The sequence below is a fragment of the Ornithodoros turicata genome, chromosome 8 (assembly GCF_037126465.1).
Source record: "Ornithodoros turicata isolate Travis chromosome 8, ASM3712646v1, whole genome shotgun sequence".
In the NCBI taxonomy this organism is placed as follows: Eukaryota; Metazoa; Arthropoda; class Arachnida; order Ixodida; family Argasidae; genus Ornithodoros; species Ornithodoros turicata.
The window spans coordinates 33,571,587-33,591,938 of NC_088208.1; the positions used below are offsets into that span (position 1 = coordinate 33,571,587).

Consider the following 20,352-nt stretch of genomic DNA (forward strand, 5'->3'; position numbering starts at 1 on the left):
ACGCTGTCTGCCAGCTTCCTCTGGGAGTGTTGCATGCCGCTTTTCATCCGCTCGGTAGCACACTGTAACGCCTTTTGTGTCCCGCTGCGAATACACTCATGGCTGGTTGCTTGCAACGTCTCCTTTTAGCAAGCGGTCATCTGTGTATGCTTTTGTGCTCTGTGTTTATTTCGAATGAAGAACTTCCAAAATGGCTGCATAAATACAACTTTCTTTCGACAGTTTGTGCCCCGACGCACTTCAGATGGTAGAAGCCCATCGATATCACCTAATCATCAGGAACAAACGCTCTTGTGAAGATTCTTCGCGTTGGTTTTTACGTTCAGTAACACATGATTAGGAGGTAAGTAATGTACCGCCTGCGATGCGCTTGTCTGTAATGTCCGGCTCGTGGTGGAACGATTCCCTATCGGCTTTGGAAGGAGTTACACCAAAGGAAGGGGTTGGCGAAGGAGTTACACCAACATGGGCTCCGAGAGGAGGCCGCAGGCATTGCGTATATTGCGGCCATTGTGTGCATCGCGGACATTGCAGCCAGACGATGCCCAAGTCTCTCTTCTGATTGGTGGCACCGTGTGACGCACGAGACTACACGGGCTCCCAAGGAAAACTATTTTGGCATAGCTCCTTCGCGCGCGACAACGCCGATAGGGGACCGTTGCGTCAAGAGTTTGCCCGCTTGCACGAATGTTGAGGATATTCCTCACCGGTGTCCTCAGTAATAGCTTCGGCAGTACTTCGGGTACGCGCCACAGTCCTCAACGCTACTCGCGCGTACAGCTCTGTCAAAGCTACTGAGGACAGCACCGGGGAATTTCCTCGTGCAATCGGGCCCTGAAGGTTATAGACAAGTGTGTCGCAAGCAGCACTTGCGTGACCAGTGTATGAACGTGAACTTGTGTGTCCATGTGTGTGTAAATTTTGCTGCCGCAGGACCTTGCGGATAGTCTCTCTGTGTCCACCGCAAAGAAGACTTACAATGAAGGTGAAAAGCAGCAGTGTAGATTGAAACGCTGCTGGAACTGCAAGAAGAAAGTGAACTCGTGGCTGCGAATACGTACGGTGCGCCAATCTGGAGACCTTCGAAGGCGATGGCACTTTCGGGAAGGAAGTCAAAGGTGAGGACCTGGTGGTACGAGCTCACCGACCTTCGGTGCACGTGCGTACTAATTCCAGCATGAATTACTTAAAGACAACGGGGCAAATATCGTCAAGTTCATTATTCGTTCATGTTTTGTCGCGTGCAGTATGAGCCTAGCACGACCAGCAAGCAAGCAGTATCAAAAGCGTCATTATTTTACGTTCATTGTGCCTGTACAAGTTGACGAATTGCAACTGCGTTATAATGACCTTCTGAGGTCTCCCGAAGGAACAACAAATGAAATGAAATAAAGAATCGACTTCATTTTGAGATCGCTCAGGAGGTACTCTAGCACTGAGGTAAGGGTACAAATCTTCTCGGAAATTAGGGCACCTTCGAACTCTTGAATGTCCCAATTAACAATACCGTCGATACCGAGAGCCGTTAAATAGAATTTGAATTTGTATTTGAAAATTGAACGATTTTATTTGCAGATAAAATCGTGCATGGGCTAACAGCTTCCAGGCAGCACCGGAAGCATGCATAGCAGATACCTGACAAAGAGCTTGAGCGTTTGGCTGTGAGTTCCATCAGCATCTGGTGTTCGCGAGTGTGAATGTGCACATGTACCCATCATTTTGAATCACTGTCTCCAGAAAATGTGACATTTCACACAAGTGACGTTTGACGATTGCACACTTGAAGGTGTGTAGTCCTGCGGCAAACCCTGGGAAATGTGTTCACATCGGCGTGAAAATGCTGAGTGAAAAATGTGTATGGTGCGGCTGACACACCTTGCGTGATGCACGTGAGACCGCGTGAGAGCCACTGTGAGCTACGTGTGTGATAAACGACAATTCAACGTGAGAGCCACCCACCTCCATCCTTCGCCATATTGAGTCGTGACATACCCTGTAAATACAACTGCGTGAGATAAAGGTGTCGTGAAAATACAGTCATCACATTCACAAAAACATGAAATGTCCGTGCTGCAACTGAATCCAAATGAACAAAAGCATCTACTTGTGTCGGTTACGGTTTAGATACAAGTCGTTCTCTAATAGCAATTGGGATCTTTTTTGTTTGCCTTTTCTTTTCAGACTCGTATGCAAGAAAATGCGCGTGGTCTAAGACAACGCTAATAAGGACAACCTGAATCAGGTAGGTGGCTGCTACGTTCGGCTTCGACCGGCACATGACAACTCCGGATTACAGATCAGAAAAAAAAAAGTGAAGATGTTATACCTTTCGCTCACCAGTAGTGTCAATGATCGTTGAAAGCAATGACAGTCCAAAATGCGCGATGTGCCACACAGCGTGTAACACGACAGCCTACCAGAAACAATCGAATCCGATCTCTCTGAAACGCTGAAATATTGCGCGTCAGGTGACACTGCGAGCATGTTCAGTGTAGGGTGCCTACTGTTCGGGCACCCTAATTCAGTGGCCTTTGCTTTCAATGATGATTGGGAATATACGAAAGTGGCAAAGATCACGCAATCCGGTGAAGGTTGATTGAAACAAAAGCCTCATTTATATGAGCCGCCCATATTGATTGTACCGGGCATGAATATCTTTGTGACAGTGGTATTAGTACCGAGGATGTAAGGATTGGTTACTCCTTCGTATAGCCTGTGAGTCAACATTAAAGCATGCTATACCAGAGTAAGATAATAACGGAGGAAGCAAGGGATGAAAGACAAATCAACGTAGAGATGCCAATTTCAAAACAGACAAGAAAAAGGAAACGCAAATTTACAGAGAGCAAATATGTGCAACGACAGGGGACTTATACCAACAACGTCTGTCAAGAAATCTCACTGCCTCTCGATCTGCGGGAGCACTAATGGAGAAAGATCGTTGGATATCAATGAGATCGCTCGATTAAAAAAAAAACTGCGGTCATGCTGTGCATACGCAGTAGAATATATAAATAATTATGAAAAGATCGCTAAGAATCAAGCCAGCTGATGAAGTTGATGCATAATGTAGAACCCCCGAGACTAGGGAACGCGCAGGGACAAACACAACACGAGGTCTCAAAAAAGAGATTTGAGACTTTTGAGACTTCGTGTTGTGTCTGTCCCTTCGTGCTCCCTAGTCTCGGAGTTTTACGTTATGCATAAAAATAATGTTAAAGACGATGCGTGCCTAGTTAGCTTTGCCACTCGGCGCAGCACGTTTTTCCAGCCAAATAACATTAACGACTGTCTGCAGGCAAACCGCTCTGGAACGGGGAAGTACTTGGGTTTACCATTCCTGGCTCAAAACGACTCGCTGTACCTCCCTCGCTTTCTTATCTATCTCTTGCAGAGGCTCAGCTTATAACACGTACTTAACTGTATTATACGAACTGGTCCCAGAGATCGTGCCAAACCAGCGGTTTCATATCGTCTTCCCTCCCAGAGGCTCAACGGCACTAGTACGTTATAAAGCAGAGCACATAATTACACGGAGTGACCCAAGGCGCGTGTGTGTTTCGCGTAATAGACTTCCGAGGGGAAATGCTCTGCGGAAAGAGATAATTTGGTTTTTGCGCAATGGGGGGGGGGGGGTCGTGATAACAGCGAGCAACGATGCTGGTGAAATGCACAAACACTTTAAAGCTTCGGTTGAGCAGAGTTGGTCCATCTGGTAAATGTAAAACTTCACAGGCAGTGCTGAAAGCTGATGTTCTTATCAACTGAATTAATCTTGAAAATGAGCAGATAGGACCAAAGTTTTAACGAAGCGCATTGCTGCGAAGAAAAACACTGTTACGTCGGTGTACGTCCTAGACGTCGACGGGCAAGTCAACGGGAGTTTTCTGTAGCACTCAATAGTGAGTTTTCGGCAGCATTCCATAGTGAGTTTTCTGTAGCACTCAATAGTGAGGTTTCGGTAGCACTCAATAGTGAGTTTTCGGCAGCATTCCATAGTGAGTTTTCTGTAGCACTCAATAGTGAGGTTTCGGTAGCACTCAATAGTGAGTTTTCTGTAGCACTCAATAGTTTTCTGTAGCACTCAATAGTGAGTTTTCTGTAGCACTCAGTAGTGAGTTTTAATATAACGTACGCTATATCCTTTGCGTACGTAATGGGTAGCGTTGGTGGTTCTACGCATGCGCAAGACATAAACAGAGCTTTGCACATTGCGCATACAGCCCAAAAGCGTATGAATTCTAGAAAACCCTCGTGTGGTTTTTTTTTTTTTTTGTTATACAAATCAATGTCGTGAAACTGAATCACAAACGTGTTGTCTCCTAGAGTGATTGATCGCGTGGTCTAATACATAAACAGCACAAATATTTGTCATGTGCGAGACAACATTCATGCCACCACTTTACTTTCATCATCGAGCTATTGTGTGACGGAGATCAATCACTCAATCGATGTCTGTTCCCCGCTTATTGTCGTTATTGCTCCTTACGGCTGGGGAATGGCGTAACTGTTCCCGAGAAAAGAACAACGACGTTCATATTACTTCCTCCCTATGGTATGCTGTGTAAAACTATAATCGATGGGTGAAAGCACGCTCTTATGTAATCCAACGCATCATCATCTTATGTAGTTGCTTTCCGCACGGGAGATTGGCTTCTTTGAGCGCATTCCTCCAACAAAACCATGTAAGTATGAGCAAGACATTGCGCGGCATACTTGCGTCTTCTGCCACAAACAGAAGTGCTACCTTGGCACCTAACACTATACGTCTGCGCTGATCCGCGTAGAAACACAACGGTCTTGGATTCCTTCCCAACACTTTTGCCGGCTTCCTTTCTCGACATTCCACCCGACAGGAATCGAGCTATGGCCCTGCAGAACATAAACAGTACTCGAGACATCGTATGTCAAGTCCTTTCAGTAGGATGGAGGAATTTTTCTTTGTCCTCGTGCAACTACGCCTCTTTCGTACAATAACGTTACGGCAGAGCGAAAGGGTTCGGTTATGTTAGACTAAGCTATTGGCAAATCGCGAGTCGGACAGCAGAACTCGATGAATGTGACCTGCAAAGTTAGAAGAACGAACTACTTGAGATTGACTGTCTGAATGAGCTTTTAAGGAGCACAGTACAGGCTATATAGTCGGTATGCAGCCGAAAGCAAAAAAAAAAGTTTGATATTTTACGATCCGCATGTGCTAGATATAATCAGTTTCCTTCATGAACCTGAACAGGAAACACAACACGAATTGTGCATTTGACCCAGGTGGTGTGCATCTTCATCTTCTTTTTTATTTTGCGTTCTTGCATGACACTTGCGTGTCATGGAATGGGGAAGAAAAAAAAAATCAACAACATGAGCCTCCTTGACAGCACTGCCAGGATCGAACACTGGACTGTCAACTCGTGATGTATCGCGATCCTCGAGTTCATCAAAAACACTCTAAATGCACAACGATACGAAGGTACGTGCAGCAACAATTGCGAACAACGTGTAGAACCTTCCCGCTGTTTTTTCCTGTTTCATTTCGCTTACTGCACGGCTGGCATCAGAGTTAACTTTAACGCTATTCCGGCCTGCGATCCCTGCTGGCGCTCAGAAGAAATAACGGCGGAGGGTGTTTGGGTCATCCCATTCCTGTTAGGGGGATGGCCATCGTTATGAAGGCGTTGTTTTTCTGCTATGGGCGCCGCCAGGGAGGCTCTCTCCGCTTCGCAGGCTGGAGTGGCGTACAAGTTAACTTTGACGCCAGCTGTACGTAGCGATGCTCACATCACGGATGCCCCGCTCTAGCATCTGATTGCAATGCCGTTGACACCGTAGGCGGTTTTAGCCGTTGCACCTACCGTCAGACGCATGTGGGAGCGATAAGCGCAGCCGAAAGCGATCAGTCTTGCCATGGCAGAGACTTAGACGCTGTGTGCCATGGAATCATTGGTGCACCGCCTTCGACTGGACGTCCCTTTCAGCCGTGCCCTATTGTTCAAGATGGGAAAGGTGAACACTGAACACATATTAACTGCTGCAGCAGATACAGTGTCCAACGTAGTGACCTTAGAGCCGCCTTGGAAAGACAGGGCAACCGTCCTTAGTGAAGCTCCTCGGAGAATGGCCGAAACCGATGGCCAACATTGCAGCGCCATCTTATTAGACGTCCTAAGATTGTTTCGGAGTAGCCGGCTCCTGTGTTGTGTAGGAGCCACCATCTCCATATTTCTATCTTTTTTTCTAACTTACAGGTGAAGTGCCAAGGCAGTTAAGTGGTATTTATTGGAGGCCGAGCATTTTCGCAAGTATGTGAAACATCAGTAGACTCACACACACAACACAAACACGGTTACGTGTCGAGATACTGACGTCAGCTTCGCTTGTTAAACGGTCCCGGCATGATGCAGGCGCTATACTCAGCGAACTAGAACGTTAAGCCATTTTTCGTGTTACATTGAACGAACTAGAGGACGAACTACCTCAGGTGTAACTACTGAGCATTTCTAAGCACTACTTTGCTGTCTCATTTGTTTGCTTTTGGTTGCTTCTTGCCACCAGCAGACTGTATAGGGCACTGTATTGTATTGTGTATTGTAAGTTTTGCACTGTTAGGTATACTAATGCAGCTAGGACAAACTCACAAGGTCTACTCACAATGTGTTATTGAAATATAGGATGCTTACATGATATGACACTTCCTTTGGGCATTGCAAATCGTATTCTCTTTGCATCTTTTACATATTGTATGCGTCGTCGGAGCAAAGGGTCATACTCGCGATTGATTTGCACAACTCCCGGCACAACCGAAGGCACTAACAAAATCTGGGTTGCTCAGAACTGGAACCAGACAGCGCTCTTTGAAGGTCATCGGTGTGCCCCCGGAAGCGCCCCCTCTGGACGTGCACGCCATCATGCAGAAACGGATGAAAAGATAATGCTGCGCTTCTTTCCAGACGTCGCCAGTGGTAGACTCTCCCATGTTGAGCACTACACGCCTGAGACCCTCATGAACTATGCGAAGACCGTAGTACCACAGAACTGCTTCGCTGTACCATAGGCCACTTCCGGTGATGGCCGACAGGTTTAATCCCTGCACCGTTGCAACTTTCTTGACGCATGTCAGAGACTTATGTAGTGTGACTGTCGCTTTGCTGGATGTTCGAAGATTCACTGTCAAAGCACGTACCATTTCCTTCGCGATCCAGGCTCCCAGTGTTCCTAAGTTGATGTACAGTGGAATCTCATTCACCTCTTCGAAGTAAAAAAGCGGTGGAATTTGGAATGCTGTGGGTACCGTCAGGAACCTTACGCCATCGAACTTCAGCTCTTTTTTCAGCTGGCTTCTGCTGGCTCTGACCATCCTTTCGCGAGACAAGGTCTGGCGCAGCATCAATCTTTCCTGTTCTCCAACATTAAGAAAAATTTCAAACGAGTTGTTTCCTTTCAAAGTCCACGACGAATAATCAGTATAATTGCTCAGTTTACCAACTCCTACACCACCGTAGGTAAGCAATTCCATATTGCGCAGCAGTGTTTTGCCACTTTCTCGATCAATGGCTGCGAACTCTTCGAAGACTGTTTCTTCCAGGGCCATGTTCCTGACACGCGTTGCAAGCCCCCTTGCTGCTATTCCGCGTCTTCGCCGACCGAGCAGGTCGACTATCAAATACTGCCAGGTGTTCGTAAAGGCAATCCTCGTTGCACGGAAGCACATAAAGGGAACGAGCGCAGCGTTTGTCTTCGCAAGGTGCCTGTACGCAGTGAATCGCAGTAGAGTAGTCGCGACGTTGAGGAGGTGGTATATATCTCTCACATCGGAATGTGTTTTATTGAGAGCATTGTTCGCGTTCTTCAAAGACGCCAGCCTGGAAAATCTGACTGGGCTACTGAGCTCCACATGAAAATCCCGCGGGGCGTTCTTGTTTATGACATCCATGAACTCGCGCACCAAGTCTTGTCCAACATTTTCCGCAATTTCCTCGAAGGTTTTAACTGTTGTTGGGTTCTTTGCAGCGAGGGCTTTGTAGACATCGATATCTAGGTCTAATATAGTATTGGGATGGATGCTGGACTGCACTCGAGGGTGATTCAAAAATGCTAACGTCATATCCCTCATTATCGTGCGAAATTCTGTATGTGTGCTGGTGTCTGGACGATCCTCAGTTACGACTGCGAACATCTTTGAGTGAATGGTGCCTCCAACTTCGATTTGCAAATATCTCGAATTTCCAGTGCGCTGGTATCGGACAATGAAGATGGAATGCAAATTTCGCGTCAGCGACGTATTAATAAGGTACGTCAGTACATTTTCCGAATGATTGAGAACCTTGTCGAATTCTAGTAAGTCGACTATCTGCCCCACTGCATCTGAGAGGGTCCCTGTGTCGTTTGCCAGGTAGTCCTCACACACTGCAAACAATTTCGCCATAATGTGCAGTCCGAATCTATGTGGCTTCATGGCGTCAGGAGACTTGAGAGCCGTTATTACGGTATCGTTGTAAACATCGAACACATCTTGTACAAATCCCGAATGTAAACCGCTCTTCGGTCCTGTCATCCACTTACGGCAGAGGTAGCTGTAAAAATCGCCGCACGGATCAACGCCCTTATTCAGTTGTTGGTCAATTTCGCCTAGGATTTGCTTGCATTCCGTTGTCTTGCACTCTATCATTTTGCTTTCCAGCGACTTCTTGTGACTGATGTAGATCCACAGTGCGACGACGGTGGTAAGAAGAGCGACAAAGCCGACGGTTGCTAAGATTGCCATGGTGGACTTGGAGACGTTTCTGGCGAGGCCTAAAAAATAAAAAAGAAGGAGCTGCTTGTTAGATAAAAAACTAAGGTATGTTCACAGGAATACCTCTAGGCAGTAACATGCACCCAACCAACAAATGCTACAAAAAATACTACAAATACTACAAAGAACACTTGTGGTCAATCCGAAGGTCATCTCTGCATGGCCATTGGTGGCATACGTTGTGCAACGCGAACACCTTCATTCAAAACAATGATTATGAGCGGAGATGGCAATTTTCGATCGCTTGTCGAAGCGTTGCAACAGATATTGCGGGACATTTGTGAAGCATTTCAGCTGTGGCACCCCTGACAAAACAAGCACATCTAAGACTGTCGGGTGTTTGCCAGCCATTGCGTACATCTAATGCAAAATTAATCATCTAAATAATCTCAAGACGAAGTTTACCAGGCTTGATGCATAATGTAAAACCCCGAGACTAGGGAACACGAAAGGACAGACACAACACGAAGTCTGAGAGTCACGAGTCGAAGGTTGAGACTTCGTGTTGTGTCGGTCCTTTCGTGTTCTCTAGTCTCGGGGTTTTACATTATACATCATCTTCACCAGTTCGCTTGCTTCCTAGCCATTTTTTCATTGTCTTACCGGGCTTTCCAGGACTAGATTTGGCGTGTTGATGTTCTTGCGGCTGACTTGCCGACGTAGATGGCAGTGACGAGACGTGCTGATCTCCTTTTCTAGATGGTTCATGTGGTGATTGTTCCGATTCTTTGGTCTTCAAGTGCTCACTTTCCTTCGTTGCCTTAGAGCTTCCCCTGTGTTCCTTGTTAGCAGGTTTCCCTTTGGAATGTTTGTGCTGTCCATGCGGCGGATCCTTGCTGGGACTCGTCTCAACTTTCGATTTCCTTGACGACATCTGATCTGTAGCAGGCACGCCTGATGTGGTCTTTGCTGCAGCAGTGGTGGCTTTCTTCCGTTGAGACTTCTTCTCGGTTGTATCACGAACGCCACGTCCGCTGCGACATTCGAGACAGAATGAGGTCTGCAACAGGGTTCTTCTTCTTCTTCTTCTTCCACCTCAGAACAATGGCCGTTAGCCACTGAGGGCGATTGGCTGAGGGTTCTTCTTCCTCTCGTTCCAGATTGGTTCGCTACTGCAGCTGCAAGTGACAGCGCGTGCCGCGTGGCTCACGTGACTCTTCAGCTTCTTTGCGCACGGCGTGTTGAAGCTACCGTACAGCACAAGGCAGACAGCATAGTTGAACAGCTTGTTGCTTGTAAATAGTGTGTTTACTTACCGGCCATGTGGTCCGCTTGTAAACAGTTGCTTGTAAACTCAGCAGAACAAGTTATGCATGTGACGAAGAACGCGAAATTTTTTTATTATTATACAGGGTGTGTGCAGAAAAACGTGACCCGCATTTAGGCACATAGCTTGTTGCCTACCTATAACTAACGAACTTCCGGTGGCGCACGATGGCGCATTTATGCGTGCGAAATCTGCGGAAAAATTGTGGAAGCCATACTCAGCTTAAAAAATAAACGGAACAACGAAAACGTCGGCTTCCGTGCATCAGAATAGGGCAACATGGTGGACAACAGGGTGTATGTGAAAGGGCAACATGGTGGACGTAGGAGAGTTGTGTTCAAGTACCGCTAGGGGAGCTATCGGTGCATAAATCGAAACGATGTCCCACATGGATGCTCATCGGGAGTACCCCTAGCGGTGCCTGCACATATCTCTCCTGAGACCGAAATACGCTACCATGCACTGTCATGACCGCCCTATTCTAATGCATGGAAGCCCATGTTTTCGCGCTGTGTTTATTTTTTTACACTGAGTATGGCTTCCAGGATTATTTTGTAGCTTTCGGACGCATAAATACGCCGTTGTGCGCCACCGGAAGTTCCTCGGCTAAGTAGACAACGAGTTACATGTAAAAATGCGGGTCACGTTTTTTTGCTCACACCCTGTATATTTTTATATTTTTAAATATTTTATTATATATATGTATATATATTTGCGGTTAAAAGATTCGGGGTGAGATCTGGTGGGAAATAATGCCTCACGCAAGGTGTTCCACAGAAGTGACGTTTGACGATTTCACACTTGAAGGTGTATAATCTTACGACACGCCCTACGAAATGTGCTGAAAATGCTGAGCGAAAAATGTGAATGGTGCGGCTGACACACCTTGCGTGAAGCACGTGAGACCGCGTAAGAGCCACTGTGAGCAACATGTGTGATAACCGACAGTTCAAAGTGAGAACCACCCACCACCACCCTTCGCTACTGAACTGTGACTACCCATGTAAATACAACTGCGTGAGATAATGCAGGCGTGCAAATACAGGCATCACATTCACAAAAACATGAAATGTCCGTGCTGCAATTGAATTCAAAGGAACAAAACATATTTTTTGTTATGCGTCACTTGCGTTGGCTACGGTTTACAAGTCGTTCCCTAACAGCAATCGGAACCTTTTTTCGCTTTGCCTTTTCTTTTCAGACTCGCATGGAAGAAAATGCGCGTCATTTAAATGTGCCGAGCAGGACAGCTTGAATCAGGTGGGTGGTAGCTACGTTCGACTTTACAGGAACCCGGACGCTGGCAACCCTAGGTTAGACATAACAAAAAAGTGCTGATGTTATACCTCACTCTACCCAGCACTCTTAACGATCATTGAAAGCAATGGCTATTGAACATACAAACGCCACCCAGCATGTTACATGACGACCTCCCAGGACCAATTGGATCTGGTGCTTCGTGAAAAGCTCACTTATAGCACGTCAGGTGACGGTGCGCTCATATGTTCAGCGTGGGGTGCCTACTATTCAGGCACCCTAGTTCAGTGGCCCTTGCTCTCAATGATGATTGACAATATTCTAAAGTGGGAAATCCTGCGATCTAGTGAAGGTAGATTGAAAGTCTCAGTTCAGGAGTGGCCGATATGTCGAACTGAGGCAATTCTTGTACCAGGACCGAATATCAGTGCGATGGTGGTATTAGTCTGGACGTGGCCAGGACCGGTTACTCCAATAGCCGTGCAGTCTGAGTCAGCACTATAGCATTTCATATAAGATCCCAGACGTACAATACGAGAATAAGATAATAGCGAACTACACAAAGGATTGAAGGTACATAAGTGTAGAGATGGCACTTGAAACAGGTGCAGAAAAAGGAAATTCAAATTGACAGAGCCCAGTTATGTAACGACAGGGGTACTAACACCAACAGTGTCCACCAAGAAATCTTACGGTCTCTCGTTGTGTGGGAGCGTGGGAGTAGCGGAAAAAGATAATTGATTATCAGTGAGATTGCTTAGATTGCTTGCAATTGATTGGATTTTAAAAACCGCTGCCATATTGTGTATTGCCAAGCGCTTTGAATCGCATTAACGACTACCGACTGAAGCGCATTAACGACAATGCGGGCACATATTAACGACTATCTACTGGCGAATGCTGTGAAACGAGGGCATTCTTGGGTTTACTATTCCTGCTCAAAATGACCCGTTATTCCTCCCTTTCTTCCCTAACTATCCCTGACAGAGGCTCAGCTTTCGCATGTATACTTATCTGTTTGACAAGAACTATAGACCCAGAAACTATACCAAAACAGCGGTTTCATATAATCTTCACTCCCAAAGGTTCAGCAACATCTCTACGTCATAAAGTAGGACACATAAGTGCACCGGATGACCCAAGGCGCGCGTGTGTTTCTCGTAATAGACTTTCAAGGGAAAAAAAATCTGGTGGGTTTTGGACAGCACCTCGTGACAACTGCGAGCAACGATGTTGGTGAAGTGCATAAGACTTTAAAGCTTCGGTCGAGCAGACTTGGTCCATCCGGTAAATGGAAAACCTCACAGGCAGCGGTGGAAGCTGATAGTATTCTTCACAACTGAACTAATCTTAACAATGATAATAACTGTAATAACTGGCCGTTTACGTCGCGAGACAACTGATTCTTAACAACCAGCAGTTATGACCAAGCTTTTAATCAAGCGCGCATACCTGTAAAGAAGACAGTGTTACGCTGATGTGCACCGTAGACGTAGACGTAGAGCACTTTTCGGTAACACCCAACGAAAACGCTGCGCCCCCAAATGTACGAATGCCAGAAAACGCACTTAAAGTGTAGTTGTTGGTCTTATACAACTCAAAGTCGGAATACTGAATCACAAACGTGTTTTCTCGTAGAGTGATTGATTGCGTGATTCAACACACAAACAGTACAAATATTTGTCACGTGCCAGATGACATTCATGTCACCAGTTTACTTTCGTCGTCGAGCCATCGTGCGCGGTATGACGGAGAGCAATCACTCAATCGATGCGTATTCCCCTCTTATCGTCGTTATTGCTTCTTATACAGCAGGGGGATGTCACAAGTGTCCCTGCGAATGCAATAACGACGCTCATATTACCCGCAGTCTATGGTATGCTGGTAAGCACGCTCTTATGTAGCCGCGGAGTATCGCCCCCTGGCGATGAAACTCTCCATTCATCATCTCACAATAAAGTGCTTGTTGTTGTTGTTGTTGTGTAACTGCTTTCCGCACAGGCGATTGGCTTCTTTGAGCGCATTCCTCAAAACCATGTAAATATGAGCAAGACATAGCGCAGCATACGTTCGTCTTGTGCCACAAACAGAAGTGCTGTGTTGCTTGCCATCTAACACTACGTCTGCGCTCATCCGCGTACAAACACAACTGTCTTGGATTCCCGACACTTTTGCCGGCTTCCTTTCTCGACATTCCACCCGACAGGAATCGCGCTATGGCCCCGCAGAACATAAACAGTACTCGAGACATCGTATGTCCGCGCGACGGCTGTCCTTTCAGTAGGATGGAGGAATTCTTCTTTGTCCTCGTGCAACTACGCCACTGTCGAACAATAACATTACGATAGAGCGAAAGGGTTTGGTTATGTTAGACTAAACTATTGGCAAACCGCGAGTTGGAGAGCAGAACCTGCAAAGTTAGAAGAACGAACTACTTGAGACTGACCGTCTGAATGAGTTTTTAAGGAGTTCTGGGGGAAAAAAATCATATTAAAAAATCTACTTGTCTGAACACTATGGGAACAAGGATATTTATCTCGGGGGAGATTTTGCCATCACGTCAGAGCACTTTCATAAAATTTAATTGACGGGAAATTGAATTTTCCGAATTGAACATCGAAATTTGCCAAATCAACGTCATGTTTTTCTTCTGAAACGGAAAGAGCATGCCGGAGTTACACCATTCGACTGGAAAATACACTCACTAATACAATAATAATAGCCACACAGAAAAAAAAAACGAGATCGATTGGGAGATCAATTGGGAAAATTCCATTTCACGCGAATTTAAATTGATAAAGGCTCAGAAGTAATGGCAAAATCTCTCTCGAGATAACGCTATCGTTGACCCTATATTGTTCAGACAAATATATTTTCTAGTACGATTTTTTTTTTCGCGTTAGGTTTTACGATCCGTATGTGTTATATATCTTGAGTTTCTTTCATAAACTTGAACAGGAAACACAACACGGATTGCGCACTTGACCCGCAGGTGGTGTGCATCATTTCAAGAACACATTTAGTTTTCCTGTTTTTTGCTTTCTTGAACTGGGTGTCATAGCACGCGTTGGTCTTGGAATGGAGGAAACAGAAATGAAGAGCAACAACATGAGCCCCCTTGACAACACTGTGTCAGGGTCGAACACTGGAATGTCAGCTCGAGCTCATCATCCAAAACGCTCCAAATACACAATGAAACGAAGCTACATGTAGCAACATCGTACACAACGTGTAGCACCTTCCTGCTGTTCTTCTTTCCTATTCCATTTCGCTTACTGCACGTAGCGATGCTGACATCGCTGACGCTCCGCTCCCGCATCTGATTGCAATGCCTTGACACCGTAGGAAGTTTTAGTCATTGCACCTACCATAAGACGAATGTGGGGGCCAGTGGCATAACTGGGGGGGGGGGGGAGGTTCTGGGTGTTCAAACCCCCCGAAATGGTACCTTTGGTAGTGCATTTGGGAGAGGGAAACGATGGGGTAAATCCTCCTCTCTCATGTAATGTCCCCATTGAACACCTCCCGAAATACCTTTCTGGTAGAGATGGGACGAATCCAAAATTTTCCGAATCCAAATCCGAATCCAAGGAAGGTTCTACGAATCGACGAACCTTACGAATCTCGAATCTTTCGGATCCTTTCTAGGACATAAAAAAAAAAGAAAAGAAAGCACTTCCAGTAAAAACGCTTTGAAGCAGAATATGATACCTTCGTTTAATGAAAAACGGATTAAATAATGCTCCAGTTTGAGGAGAAAATATACTCATCTAGTTCTTCTTAAACGTAATTTATTTAACATGTTGTTCGTCGACTACAAGAAATGCATAAATTCGCGAGTGTGAATTACTTCCATAAAACTAATCAACGATCAAAAGCAAAACAAGGTTACTTTTAAACTTGTAACGTAACAGTTCCTGCCTGAATTCTTTCAGTTCAGAGCACTGTAAACAAACAAGAAAAACACCTGTCGGCCAATGAGGCTTTCAGCGGACTCCGGAGGAGTCAGTTTGAAAAAGGAAACAAACAAACGTGGTTGGTGGATTCGATCGATTCGATTCGTCGATTAGATTCGGATTCGCGAAACTCGAATCCCTGCCTAGGATTCGAGGAGTCGTTCGGCACATCCCTGCTTTCTGGCTATGCTGGCGGTGGGGGAGATAATAACCGTGGGAGCGACAAACGGTCAGTCTTGTCATGGCAGACTTGCAGGATGAAATATTTACTGGAAGCCGAGCACTTCCGCAAGTAGGGGCAACATCAGTAGACGTACGCACACACACAGAAACACGGTTACGTGTCGAGATACTGACATTAGGTTCACTTGCTAAACGGTCTCCGTGTGATGTAGGAGCTAACAGCAAACACGACAATAGCTCCAACAAAAGTGAGTTCCAAAATAACCGAACGTTCACCCAGTCCAATTAAAGTGCCTGTAGAATGATAGTAAGAGTAAAAAATACCGCCATCCCTTGATCTTTGACGCTGCGACCTTTAGGCTTTACCGGCTTCCGTACCGTGCAAACCTACGCTGTGGCCGCCATTAAAGCTCCAAGGTCGCAGCGGGAAAAAACGTGTGGTGACTTTTCCCAATCCAGGGACTTACCTCAGGCGTAACAATATATTCCTAAGCATTCACTGTTTCCTTGATTTGCTTTTGGTTGCTTCTTGCCACCACCAGATTGTACAGTGGCATAGTGATCTCTGCAGAGTTCCTCTGGACCAGTACTAGACAATCTTCTTATGTTTAGGTATACTCATGCAGCTTGGATTGAAATTCACAAAGTCATATCTATTCACAATATCTTATTGAAATATAACGCTGATATGAATATGACAACATTCTTGTGGGCATTGAAAGACTTATTTTCTTGACATCTTATACATATTGCATGCGTCCTCGGAGCCCAGGGTCATGCTCGCGATTCACTTGCGCAGCTCCCGGCACAACCGAAGGTACTCACAAAATCTGGGTTGCTCAGAACTGGAACCAGACAGCGCTCTTTGAAGGTCATCGGTGTGCCCCCGGAAGCGCCCCCTCTGGACGTGCACGCCGTCATGCAGAAACGGATGAAAAGATAATGCTGCGCTTCTTTCCAGACGTCGCCAGTGGTAGACTCGCCCATGTTGAGCACTACACGCCTGAGACCCTCGTGAACTATGCGAAGACCGTAGTACCACAGAACTGCTTCGCTGTACCATAGGCCACTTCCGGTGATGGCCGACAGGTTTAATCCCTGCACCGTTGCAACTTTCTTGACGCATGTTAGAGACTTATGAAGTGTAGCGGTCGCCTTGTTGGATGTTTGAAGCTTCGTTGTCAAAGCACGTACCATCTCCTTCGCTATCCAAGCGCCCAATGTTCCTAAGTTGATGTAAAGTGGAATCTCGTTCGCCTCTTCGAAGTACAAAAGGGGTGGAATTTGGAATGCTGTGGGCACCGTCAGGTACCTAACGCCATCAAACTTCAGCTCTCTTTTCAGCTGGTCCCAGCTGGCTCTGATCATCCTCTCTAGAGACAAGGTCTGGCGCAGCATCAATCTTTCCTGTACTCCTACTTTTATAAACATCTCAAAGGCGTTTGTTCCTTCCAAAGTCCACGACGAATAATCAGTATACTTGCTCAGTCTATCAGCTCCTCCGCCATAGTAGGTAAGCAATCTCGTATTGCGCAGTACTGTTTCGCCACTTTTTCGATCGACGGCTTCGAACTCTTTGAAGACTGTTTCTTCCAGGGCCATGTCCCTGACACGCGTCGCAAGCTCACTTGCTACTTTTCCGCGACTTCGCCGGCCGATCAGATCGGCTATAAGATACTGCCAGGTGTTCGTAAAGGCAATCCTCGTTGCACGTAAGCACATAAAGGGAACGAGCTCAGTGTGTGTCTTCACAAAGTCCCTGTACGCAGTGAATCGCAGTAGAGTAGTCGCGACGTTGAGGAGGTGGTATATACTTGTCACATCGGAATGTTCTTTCTCGAGAATATCGATCGCCTTCTCCAGAGACTCCAGTCTTGAGAATCTGACTCGACTAATGAACCCCACTTGAAAGTCCTGCGGGGCGTTCTTGTTTATGACATCTATGAACTCGCGCACCAAGTCTCGTCCGAATATTTGCGCAATTTCGTCGAATGTTTTAATTTTTGCCGGGTACTTCACAGCGAGGGCTTTGTAGACATCGACATCCAGGTCTAGTATAGTATCCGGTTTGATGTTGGACCGGACTCGAGGATGAGTCAAAAATGCTGACGTCATATCCTTCATTATCTCGCGATACGGTGTGTTTGTGTTGGTATCTGGAGGATCCTCAGTTATGACTGCGAACATCTTTGAGTGAATAGTGTCTCCGACGTCGATTTGCAAATATTTGGAATTTCCAGTGCGCTGGTATCGGACCATGAAGATGGAATTCAAATTTCGCGTCAGCGACTCATCAACCAGGAATGTCAGTATATTTTGCTCATGATTGAGAACCTTGTCGAATTTCATTAAGTCGATGATCTGGCCCACTGCAGCTGAGAGGGTTCCTTTGTCGTTTGTCATGTAGTCCTCACACACCCCAAACAGTTTTACCATAATGTGCAGTCCGAATCTGTGTGGCTTCCGGGTGCCAGGAGCCTTGAGAGCCGTTATGAGGGTATGGTCATAAACATCGAACACGTCTTGTACAAATCCCGAAGGTGAACCGCTCTTCGGCCCTGATATCCATTTATGGCAGATGTAGCTGTAAAAATCCTTGCATGGATCAACGTCCTGGTTGAGTTGTTGGTTGATTTCGTCCAGGATATGCTTGCATTCCGTTGTCTTGCACTTTATCTTCTTGCTTTCCTGTGCTTTGCTGTAACGGCTGTAGATCCACAGGGCGACAACGATGGTAAGAAGAGCGACAAGGGCGGTGGCTGCTAGGATTGCCGCGGTGGACCTCGACTTTCTCGTTGAGCCTGAAAAGAAAAAGAGACAGAGAGAGCATGACTTGTTAGTTCAAAGCAGGCTCTGTTCGCAGGCATGCCTTTCCCAACCAATACGTACGCACACACACACACACACACAAAAAAAAAAAAAACTATAGCCACTTCTGACCAATGTGGTCAATCCGAAGCTCTTGTCTGCATGGCTATTGGCAGTATATATTGTGCAGCACGAACACTTTCATTCAATAATGGTTCTTAGCGAACATGAAAGTCTTCTATCGTTTGTCGAAGCGTCACAATAAATATTGCGGACATTTGTGAAGTATTTCAGCTACAGCACTAGTGACAAAACAAGAAACACATCGAAGACTCACCAGTCCACGCTTCTCGGTTCCATCTAAGACGCAACACGCAATGGCTGACAAACACGCAATACAAAGGCGCCACTTACCATGATGGTGTTCAGGACCAGATGCATTTGGGTCTAATTGCTTGTCGTGAGCTGCTGGTTTTTGCGTGCCGTTTGGTTGGTCCTTAGGTGTGGCGTGTTGATGTTCTTGCGGCTGACTTTGTGACGCAGATGGCATTGACGGGGTGGGCTGATCTCCTTTCCTAGATGGTTCAGGTAATGATTGTAACGATTCCTTGCTCTTCAAGGACTGAGCTTCCTTTGCTTCCTTAGAGGTTCCCTTGGGTCCTCTGTCAGCACGTTTCCCTTTGGAATGTTTATGCTCTCCATGCGGCAGATTCTTGCTGGGACTCATTCCAGCTTTCGATTTCCTTGAAGACATCGGATCTGTAGCAGGCACGCCTGATGTGGTCTTTGCTGCAGCAGTGGAGGCTTTCTTCCGTTGAGACTTTTTGGTTGTATCACGGAAGCCACGTCCGTTGCGACACTCGGGACAGAATGAGGTCTGCAATCGTGTTCTTCTTCCTCTTGTTCCAAATCGGTTCCTCTTCTACTTCATCAAAAGCAGCGCACTGCTCACTACCAATTGGCCACTGAACACTGATCTAATCAGGAGAATTTAGCGCGCCGTGAAAAACGCTGAGTAGATGATATGTAGGAGATGATTGAGAAAAAGACGGTGCGAGATAAGCAGCGCCCAGAAGGACGACCAAACGAGAGGGTGGCAGAGAGCGTAAGGGGAATGCCTTCCGAACGGAAGGGGACGACCAAGAGGGTGTTACGGTAAGATGAATAGCGAGAGCAGACGAGAAAAAAAAAGTGATCAATGGTCTCATCCAAATGGAATGAGGACAACGATGCGGCACAAGGATGAGGGAGAGAAAGAAGTTGAGAGGGGGGACGCGACAACGGAAGAGTGTAACTTCCATCCGACGCGAACCCGAGAGGATGGGGGTCCCATGACTGCGCCAGGTGAGCTAGTTCCGGCCTTCAAAGAAGACCACAGAGGACCTGTAAAGATCTTAGGTACATCAAATAGAAAATTTTGGAGATTAAAGGCAGGAATCCCAGCCGAGTACAAGAAAGAGCCGCCCTCACAAGTACGCTGGCAGTTTCGTTGGCGGGAATGCCAGCGTGACCCACGATAGAAAGATCTCATGGACGCAGGAGGGGCAAAAAAAAAAAAAAACGCAAACAATTGGTTAAATAGTGCAGAAGTGAAAGAGTGAAGACGGTCCTGTGGCATACCGGAGACACGGACCATACCATTTCTTTTGTTCTTTTCTCTCGTTGTCGCGGCGCAGGAAACTTCCCAATCAATCAATGAATTTTGTTCTTCCGTGTCTCAGGTTGCAAGTGGCAGCTCGTGTTCTGGGAATCTTCAGCTTCTTTACGCACAGCGTGTTAAAGCTACCGTTAAAGCTACCTACTGTCGCTTGACCTTTGGGGTATCTTGAATAAATAAATAAATAAATAAATAAAGCAGGAGAAAGACACATTATGATGGCGGCAGAGTTAGACAGCTTCTTGCTTGTAAGCACAGCACGACAAATTATACGTGTGACAAATAACGGGAAATATTTAATTTGCTATTAAAATTGCTATAAAAGCGCCTGGATGGGAAATGACGCCCAATGTGTCGAGCAACAGTGATCTATGTTCCCCACTGGCTTGCTGCCTTGACGGCTACGTAGCCAACTTCTTTCATTTTAGGCACAGTGTTA

General features: G+C 46.2%; 3 protein-coding genes across 7 annotated transcripts in view; 1 reads left to right on the forward strand and 2 right to left on the reverse strand.

The window, feature by feature from the left end:
- LOC135367054 (calcitonin gene-related peptide type 1 receptor-like) overlaps positions 1 to 2,040 on the forward strand; it is a 131,940-nt gene extending 129,900 nt beyond the window's left edge. For all 5 annotated transcript variants that reach the window (XM_064600140.1, XM_064600141.1, XM_064600143.1 and 2 more), the window contains 3 exons: positions 223 to 343; positions 934 to 1,118; positions 1,576 to 2,040. In XM_064600140.1, coding sequence (XP_064456210.1) covers positions 223 to 340 — 118 coding nt within the window. In that variant the 3' untranslated portion in view covers positions 341 to 343; positions 934 to 1,118; positions 1,576 to 2,040. The remainder of the gene's footprint in view (positions 1 to 222; positions 344 to 933; positions 1,119 to 1,575) is intronic.
- A 4,593-nt stretch (positions 2,041 to 6,633) lies between these two features.
- On the reverse strand, positions 6,634 to 9,940 carry LOC135366163 (uncharacterized). Its single transcript, XM_064598822.1, has 2 exons — positions 9,389 to 9,940; positions 6,634 to 8,784 (listed from the first exon to the last, which is right to left on the reverse strand). Exons 1-2 carry the CDS (start codon positions 9,657 to 9,659, stop codon positions 6,755 to 6,757), a joined length of 2,301 nt encoding a protein of 766 aa, XP_064454892.1. The 5' UTR covers positions 9,660 to 9,940; the 3' UTR covers positions 6,634 to 6,754.
- A 6,223-nt stretch (positions 9,941 to 16,163) lies between these two features.
- Positions 16,164 to 19,139, reverse strand: LOC135366164 (uncharacterized). The gene is made up of 2 exons (XM_064598823.1): positions 18,671 to 19,139; positions 16,164 to 18,249 (listed from the first exon to the last, which is right to left on the reverse strand). The coding sequence occupies exons 1-2, from the start codon at positions 19,008 to 19,010 to the stop codon at positions 16,223 to 16,225; spliced, it is 2,367 nt and encodes a 788-aa protein (XP_064454893.1). The 5' UTR covers positions 19,011 to 19,139; the 3' UTR covers positions 16,164 to 16,222.
- Between the last annotated feature and the right edge of the window lie 1,213 nt (positions 19,140 to 20,352).

Coding starts and splice junctions, on each gene's coding strand:
- LOC135366164 (XM_064598823.1), bottom strand. CDS start 19,010: ATGTCTTCAAGGAAATCGAAAGCTGGAATGAGTCCCAGCAAGAATCTG. Junction 18,250..18,670: donor TGGTCCTGAACACCATCATG/GTAAGTGGCGCC, acceptor TTTTCTTTTCAG/GCTCAACGAGAAAGTCGAGG.
- LOC135366163 (XM_064598822.1), bottom strand. CDS start 9,659: ATGTCGTCAAGGAAATCGAAAGTTGAGACGAGTCCCAGCAAGGATCCG. Junction 8,785..9,388: donor ATCTAGTCCTGGAAAGCCCG/GTAAGACAATGA, acceptor TTTATTTTTTAG/GCCTCGCCAGAAACGTCTCC.